Below are 8,318 nucleotides of genomic sequence, written 5' to 3' on the forward strand. Positions count from 1 at the left end.
ATATTTGTTTTATAATTAATACGTTTCAACAGTGACGCCTCAAGTCAAATTCCATCACTTGGATGATTTTACTTTGCAGTAAACCACAATCAGTGTTAGTCATAAAGTTTGACGTCGGGCTTGTTCATGGCACCGCACTACAATCTCGTGTTAGACTATTCAATCTTAATCCCTATTAGGCTAAAACTGCCATGGCAACGAAAGAGACTGAATGGGAAGTGGCTCTTTGCAGTGGGGGAATTTCTCAATCAAATTAAAATGGGCTACCAGCCATACAGTTTATTTTTTATTTATTCACTTGTGGTATTGGAGAGTCTCCGTGGGCGTATCGATGCTGTCTATGCTCATTCTCCGTGGTAGGAGAATGAGTGTCCAGTGAATAACGGGAATGGTGATTAACAGGGCTGGTTTGTAGCCTATTATCTGGGAAGCTGGCTGGAGTATATGGAGCAGGATGACAGACAGCGACTCCAACTATACACAGAGAAAAAATATAGGACAGCCGTGTGCTGCCACCGTCCTGAGCTAATTTAAGGTTAACTCTGCGAGTCTGTGCTCAGAGCGCTCAAACAAAAGCACTGCGAGGGCCTGTTTAGTACACAAAGTGCCATTATATGGTGGAAAGGTAAGCGTGAATGAGGGAATGTTGCTTTGAAGATGAATGATTGGAATCCAGTGATTTAGGAATAGAAAGTTGTGTGCTGCTGATTACGACATGAGATCCTTAATTTCCCGTCAGATCGTAGCCTACTCATGCGTGGATAGACACAAAGAGCCCTAATGTTGTTGTAGCCTATGTTATAATAGTGTGACGATACAGATTTAAAACCAATATCTAAAGAAAAGCTGTTTAACCTTAATGCTATAAGACTAGTTATTTTTCAAATGTTCTCCTCAGGCCTGTTGTAGATTAAATGGGACACCAGAAATAAACACCCCCAAAGTAAATGCTAAACATTCTCTTCATTTTCTAGCCGTGTCTGACAAAGGAAAAGAAAGTTACATTTATGACTTTTGTGACATCGCCCCATCCAAATGAGCTATTGGATGCGCTGAGAGAATTCTACTTAGGTAACATCTTCACAGATACCACCCTACAATGTGACAAAGGACAAGTCTTTCACTGTCACAAGGCAGCTTGGTTAGCTCGCAGCTCTTATTTTAGTCATGTTCACAGCCGACATCAAGGATCAGTCAAACAACCTCATCAAACTGACTGGGATTGATTATGAAGTTCTGTGTGCTCTGGTGAACTACCTATACACTTCCAGGGTGAGCATCACCTGAGACAAATGTACAGAGCCTGCTGGAGGCAGCAGACTTCCTACAGTTCAACTCCGTGAAGAATGACTTCCTTATACGCTTCCTGGATGTGGACGACTGCCTGGGTATGCACTATTTTGCTATGCTGCACATCTGCCCTGAGCTGAAGTGGGAGGCACGAAGGGTAATGCTCAGCAGGTTCCAGGAGCTCATACAACAGTTCTTAGAGGTGGACTACGACAAGCAGAGTTCAACCATGTCTGCTAAGAACCTCAACATATGGAAGGATGAAGTTCTCTTGGATGCTGTGGTCAAATGGGTCACCCATGACTTTCTTAACCGTGTTGATCACATTCAGGACCTACTCTGTTTTATCCATCTTGAGCTGGATGAGATGCACTTCAAGACTGCCCTGGATGTACAGAGACGATGCTTACTGGGCAATGAGGGGAAAGTAAGGTAATTTATTATCCACGCTTTGAAGACCAACTGCAAAGAGACTTCAGCAAGCAGGAAAAAAACTGTCCTCAAGCATGTATGTTATTGGAGGGTACTCTGTGAAGTCCACATATGGGATCCATTAAGCAACATATGGGTGTAAGGAAAATATATGCTTGACCAGACAAGAGAAACAATAGTGTATCTTTACTGGGGTCAAATATTTATGTGACTGGGGGTTATAAAACAGACTATTGAAGCCCTGGACACAGTTTGGCTTTATAATGGTGATTTTGATGAGTGGACAGAGGGATGCCCCATGATCACTGCCAGATACTACCACTGTTCTGTGGCTTTACATGGCTGTATCTATGCTTTAGAAGGGTACAGAGGGAGAGCTATACAATTTGAGACTGAATTATATGACCCCTTAAAAAATAAATGGTTCCCTACAGCCAACATGATTCAAGTATGAAAACATAAATAGAACAACTATATAGAAAGGAGTTTGTTACAATGAGAAGACTCCTAGGCAAACACTTAAGCCTGTGTTTCTCTATTGCACTGTCCTTGTTAACCCACTCTTGAATTTGTCAGTCTTACATGGTTGGGGCAAAAGCTATCTGGGCCACTGATTGTCAGCCATTGACCTGTAAAGAATAATTTAAGTTATTCTGCATATTCAAATAACATGAAAAATATTTCACTGAGTACTAATGAAATCATTATTGTTGTCATGTGTTCAGCTGTTCACTCTTCTTGATAAAAGGCTTCCTCTTTCAAAGGTGCCATTCATGCCACTGCTTGTGTCATGAATGGCACAATATATGTGACCGGGGGCCACTATGGATCTAGAGGAAGCAGCACCTAAGAAAAAATGCAGGCCTACAGGCCGGACATCAATGAGTGGATCATTGTCACAATAAATCTTCATCCAGGTATGACACATTTCAAAGGAAGTGGGCATTTATTTTAATTTGTATGGAATATATTTAGTCATGAAATCATTGTCTTTATGCTTTCAGAGTATGGCCTGTGCTCTGTTTCTCTGAACAACAAGCTGTACTTGGTGGGAGGACAGACTAAGATCACAGACTGCTAAGATCCAGAGAGAGATGAGTGGAGGCAGTTGTCAATGATGAAGGAGAGGAGGATGGAGTGTGACACTGTAGTGATAAATGGCTGCATCTATGTGACTGGGGGATATTCCTATTCAAAAGGGACGTATCTGCAGAGCATTGAGAAGTATGACCCTGAGCTGGGCACCTGGGAGGTTGTGGGAAGCCTCCCCAGCCCAACAAGAACACACTGCTGCGTTTGTATTTACAGTGTGCAGTGTCTTTCAATGTACTTTTACAACAAACCTCAACTAAATCCTGTGGATGCAGTTCCTTTGTGCCATACTGATCATGAGTGGCAGGTGCTATACATTTGTGACAGGTGCTAAGAATCTTTTTACAAAAAGTGACATTATTTAGAGTATCTTTATAACCATTTGGCCAAAAACAAATGTTCAGTGACAAATGACTGCTGCTGGTTTAATATTACAAAAAAAGCACATCGTTTTCAATCCACTTAAATTGAATGGCTTCTAACACACTGGTTCTCATGCACTTTAACATTACCATTTGTGTACTTTTAGACTGGTAAACCTGATAAAGCACTGATATGCACAAATGCACACAGTTTTTAGACAAATCTCTACACTTGAAGCACAAATGTCAACAGGTGGGTATCAACCTTACATCTGAATCTTAGGGTTTGGGGTATGCACAATTAATCAGGTTTCCTATGTGGAGACCTCGGATTCTGAAAATAATGAACTAAAACAACTATACTGTGGCTGATTGATGCAGTTCATGCACCAGATTTTACTTGTTGATAAATGTAACGTCCATCTACAAGATGGTGCGCATAGATGTGGTGGTTGTATGTTCATTGATTTCGTAGAGTGTGATGTGTGAATTCTGCCTACTGTCCAAATATTATTTTCTGATAAATCAATTAACACGTGTAAATAAAAATACAATATTTACCTAAACCTTTGACCGTAAGCTACTTCAGCAGCAGTTAGGTGACGCTGTAGCCTAGGCTGCAGTGCAGAAAGCAATTTGTTTTGGCCCTCAACGGGCTCCGTAGAACGTGGCTTGCTTGCCAACTTCATTTAGCAGAGTGTGGTATAAAGTCTTCTGAACAACCAGCATCTCTGCAGGTAAATTTATAACAGTAAGTAAATCTGTTACAATTTAACAGCGTTTGATATTAATATACAATGCATTTTATTTGGTAAAGAACAGTCCTATCTTGTATTTTAGAGGCCCGTGGAGAAAGAAACAGTTGCTCGCTAGTAAGCTAACAATTTAGCACACAGTTCATGTAGCCAGAGAAGAAGAGGCGAAGCGAGAGGATTTACTCCGCCCAAAATCTGTCCACGAAAATAAGACAACGAAGTGAGGAATTTTTGTGTGGAGGTCTATGAGTGTCGAATTTAGTCAACAACAAATTGAATTATTTACTACGTGAGGCATATTTGATCAAATATAAGTTTCACTGATCTTTGTGGACGCACGTGGCATTTCGGCATCTTTGAAAAACTACTTTATATCGGAGTTCTGCCTGTTGTTCACACGCCTATCTGCCCTCGTTGGCTAGAATGGACCCACCTGATCTCGCCTCTTGCCTGTCTCCCATATTTGAGGACATGTATTTTATTAGGGATTTATTATTCTTCTAAACTGATAGGATGACTAACTTAGAAAGAATGCATTCTTGACTGGGCTAATGTAGGCTGTGACACCTGGCAAGGCTGTGATTGATGTGAAGAGAAGATAAGGATTGTGTCTTCAAATACAAGACTATAATGGTTCATTGTGATCTATGAGTCTTCCTTTGACATGGGAATGATGTCTAAGGGAGCTGGCTCTTCTCACTATGACAGGTTGTTATGATAATCTTGTGTCTGGCTGGAGTGTGTAACAAAGGGCGCCAAAGAGATGAGACCAACCCCCTGCATCAACGGATTGGCTGAGATAGTTTAAACTGCTCAAGTCTTTACTCTAATTGGCCAGCAGAGAAGTGGGAAACTTCCTCTGTCAGAGTATTTGGGTATTGTTTCTAGAGCAATGTGTTAGTTGTCTGGAATGTCCTGCGAGGCATATCAGAGAACCCGTATATACGAAACGTCATATTTACCATTGAAGGTTTTTGCATTAATTAAAATAACTAGTATACCTTAGAAGTAGTGTTGACCTCTTTTGTTCCTGATACCAGATTTGAATTGACGCGACTTTGACAATTTCCATTGTAATAATAGAACATCTTTGATGCAATTACGTCCTGGCCTCACTGTAAACTGCATCATGGTGTGAACTGCCCTTTTAGGTCATGTACTCGTTTGAATTTAGAGGCCAGGAGTGAAAACGGGGGTATACAAAAGCTTTTCTCAGTGCATACCTCATGCAGGTCCGTTGTGTAATTAGCTGGCATGGCTAGTGCTTGTATCTAAAGCGTTTCCCATTTGGTTAGTGTTGATTATTGATTTGTCACATTTTGATCTAATAATTGTATTTGACTTATTATTTTCAGACACATCATGGCAGAAAATCAAGCAACGTCTGAACTTGAGAAGAAGGTGGCACAACAGATTGAGGTATTTTGTGTCATAGCTAACTGTATTCTACTGTAGCTGTATAACCAAAGATGGTGGCATATTCTGACAGCTAACCTGGATAATGCTGGTCAGCCCTGATTGACACGTTTTTCTTTATCTTCAAAGTACTACTTCGGTGATCACAACCTTCCAAGAGACAAGTTCCTCAAAGAACAGTTGCAGCTCGATGATGGCTGGGTGACCCTGGAAACCATGCTAAAGTTTAACAGGTTTGTGATATTTACTTTTATTTGCTCAATTGGAATTTGGGACTTGATTCGGCCTACAATGTTTTTTTTAGATGAATTGCTCGCTTATAACATGATTCCTAAATCTTCCCTCTAATTATTTTCAGACTGAAATGCTTGACAACCGATCACAACATAATTGTTGAGTCTCTGAAAAAATCCAAGACTGGCCTTCTGGAAATGAGTGAGGATAAAACAAAAATCAGGAGAATTTCAAGCAAGCCTTTACCAGAACTGAACGACGAGTACAAAGATGCCCTCAAACACAAATCTGTCTACATTGTAAGTTGGATTTTCCAAGATTTGAGATTTACAGCTGTTTGGAGCCCTGTCTGTATGTTAAACATTTTCTATGATCTTCCAGAAAGGTTTTCCATTGGAGACAACGCTTGATGAAATTGAGGGGTGGCTGAAAGGGAAAGGCGTCATAGAAAACATTCAGATGAGACGAAACTTGCAAAAGAACTTCAAGGTAATGTGGCCGGAGATATTTTTTTCTCCGGTTAATTAAGAATTAACTGTTTGTAATACAAAACACACAGCATCTCCATCCATTTTCAGGGCTCAGTGTTCCTGACTTTCGACACTGAAGAAGCATCAAAGCAGTTCCTTGGACGCACAGACACCAAATCATTCAAAGAAAATGAAATGATTGTACTGTCAAGGTAGGTGGATGCTTAGCTATCATTACCAAGTCTCTAAGATGACCTATTGATACTGGTGAAAAGGATATATATTAACTCTGCTCTTGTTTTCAGAGAGGACTACCATGCAAAGAAAGCGGAGGTTAAAAAACAGTTCAAAGCAGAGGCAAAGGCTAAAGCTAAACAGTGAGCACATTACTGACACTTAATCATGTTTATTTTGTATTTTTATGGTAAAGTAAATTGTTCAAAATTAACTGGTTTCTAGTGACAAGGACGAAAAGCAAAAACATGCAGAGGAAGAGGAAATGGTAAGAGCTCTGGAAGTGCTATCACAAATCCTTATATGTTTGAAGGGGGTTGTCTTCATTAGGACTAAACATTTTGAAACTGGCATCTGTTCTTATTGGGCTAGTTCGTGTAGCACCCTCTCCGATTCAAGATGATTTTCTCCTGTTTGCTCCTTTTGTGTATTGTTTTTCTTCCCAAAACAGGGAGGTTTAAAGTTGCTCACCAGTGGTCCTCTGCTTTATTTTGCATTGTAGAAATCTCTGGACGAGCAGACTGGATGCCTGCTGAAGTTCTCAGGCAATCTTGACAGTGTTTCAAGAGAGGACTTTCACGAGGTGTTCTCAGGTCATGGTCAAATCAAATGGATTGATTTCATCAGGGGTGCCAAAGAGGCAAGAATTGCAGTGTAATTAACTATTTTAACCACCCTTCAATTACAAAAATGAAATTGTCATAGGAAATAATGATCATTTATTATCTTAAAGGGTACCATCCTCTTCAGAGTGAGTGCTAAGGAAGCTCTTGATAAGGCCAAGGAAGCAAATGGAGGAAACTTGAAAATTAAAGACAAAGATGTTACGTGGGAGGTGGTGGAGGGAGATGCAGAGAGGGAAACTCTGAAAAAGATAATCGAAGACCAACAAGAATCTCTCAACAAACATAGAGGCAGAGGTAACTGCGATTTCAAGGCAAAAAATAATAATGTCATATTTCCTGTCTGATCTGATGGAGCATTTCCTCCTTTCTCTCTTTACAGGTGGCCGAAAATCAGGTGGGAGAGGGGGGAGAGGAGGAAGAAGGGACAGGGGTGGACGTGATGGCAAATCACACTACCAAGGCAGAAAGACCAAATTTGATGATAGTGATAATGATGACGGTAAGTGCAGTTATGTTAATCACGCAATATCATGATAGGATTCTGGTGAGACAAATGACTCTGCCAATCTTCAATGAGAAAGTAAACTTTGGAACAATTGAGTATCTAATATTTTCCTTTTTAACTTCCATTTCTCCAATAGCACCTCCTAGTCCAAAGAAGCGAGCACTGGAAGGAGCAGGCAAAGATGTTGATGCTCCAGCTGCAAAGGTGGTCAAAACTCAAAATGGTTCTTAGAAATTATATGTACTGCACATCTCAATGAAACATTATTTGAAAAGAAACTAACTGAAAACATAGAACAACTTTATTCCATTCCAGTGGAGGCTTCATGAGAACCGTAGAAATTCCACCTTGATGTCAACCTAGAAAACAATTGATAATGTAAGACTGGAAACAGTACATTTCTACCCTGAACATAATTTTTTTATGGGATTGTCTTATTTAATATGGATTTCATTTGTTGTGTTGACTGCGTCTGAACATAACATTTAATTTCAACAGGAGCATATTATGCCTGTTAGTCGCCTACATACAAAGACGTGCATGTCAATAGAAACTTGTTAATCAGTGCCATTTTATTTTTCCTCAATTATTTTAAATGTGTATACGGTTGAGTCCTAAAGCACAGATCTTGTTCCTTCTCAATTTAGTTTTGTGAATAGCCAATAAAGTTTGATTTTTAAAAGTTAGATTCTCAGAAGCATATTTTCAAAGCACTTGGTGAAACAAACTAATTTAACTTTTACATTTGAAGTGAGAACTTGCCTTGGTTGTGTTTGGTGCCAAACGGAGGATTCATCAGTGTCAAATTCCTTGGCATATGCATGGGATCTCAGGAAACACATGTTACACTGGATCAGGTCTGTTGGTCAGTTCAAATTCCTCAATGTCAAACCCAACACACA

The 8,318-nt window shown here is 40.0% G+C and overlaps 1 protein-coding gene and 1 pseudogene across 3 annotated transcripts; both read left to right on the plus strand.

The window, feature by feature from the left end:
- Positions 1–331: 331 nt before the first annotated feature.
- On the plus strand, positions 332–3,351 carry LOC311143410 (kelch-like protein 23; annotated as a pseudogene). Its single transcript has 5 exons — positions 332–356; positions 975–2,170; positions 2,486–2,639; positions 2,727–3,029; positions 3,344–3,351. The product of its transcript is annotated as a kelch-like protein 23 (transcript).
- Positions 3,352–3,833: 482 nt separating this feature from the next.
- Positions 3,834–8,102, plus strand: LOC311143277 (lupus La protein homolog B-like). 2 transcript variants are annotated; one of them, XM_084179105.1, is made up of 12 exons: positions 3,834–3,927; positions 5,287–5,350; positions 5,477–5,580; positions 5,706–5,880; positions 5,963–6,070; positions 6,160–6,263; positions 6,357–6,428; positions 6,511–6,553; positions 6,788–6,925; positions 7,019–7,205; positions 7,291–7,410; positions 7,553–8,102. In XM_084179105.1, exons 2-12 carry the CDS (start codon positions 5,294–5,296, stop codon positions 7,645–7,647), a joined length of 1,203 nt encoding a protein of 400 aa, XP_084035231.1. In that variant the 5' UTR covers positions 3,834–3,927; positions 5,287–5,293; the 3' UTR covers positions 7,648–8,102. The 2 variants fall into 2 exon arrangements, with proteins under 2 accessions (XP_084035231.1, XP_084035232.1); XM_084179106.1 differs by having other exon boundaries at positions 3,834–3,913.
- The last annotated feature ends 216 nt before the right edge of the window (positions 8,103–8,318 follow it).

The sequence above is a fragment of the Coregonus lavaretus genome (genome assembly GCF_964263955.1).
Source record: "Coregonus lavaretus genome assembly, chromosome: 16".
Lineage (NCBI taxonomy): Eukaryota > Metazoa > Chordata > Actinopteri > Salmoniformes > Salmonidae > Coregonus > Coregonus lavaretus.

Coding starts and splice junctions, on each gene's coding strand:
- LOC311143277 (XM_084179105.1), top strand. CDS start 5,294: ATGGCAGAAAATCAAGCAACGTCTGAACTTGAGAAGAAGGTGGCACAA. Junction 5,351..5,476: donor AGGTGGCACAACAGATTGAG/GTATTTTGTGTC, acceptor TTATCTTCAAAG/TACTACTTCGGTGATCACAA. Junction 6,926..7,018: donor TCATCAGGGGTGCCAAAGAG/GCAAGAATTGCA, acceptor ATTATCTTAAAG/GGTACCATCCTCTTCAGAGT.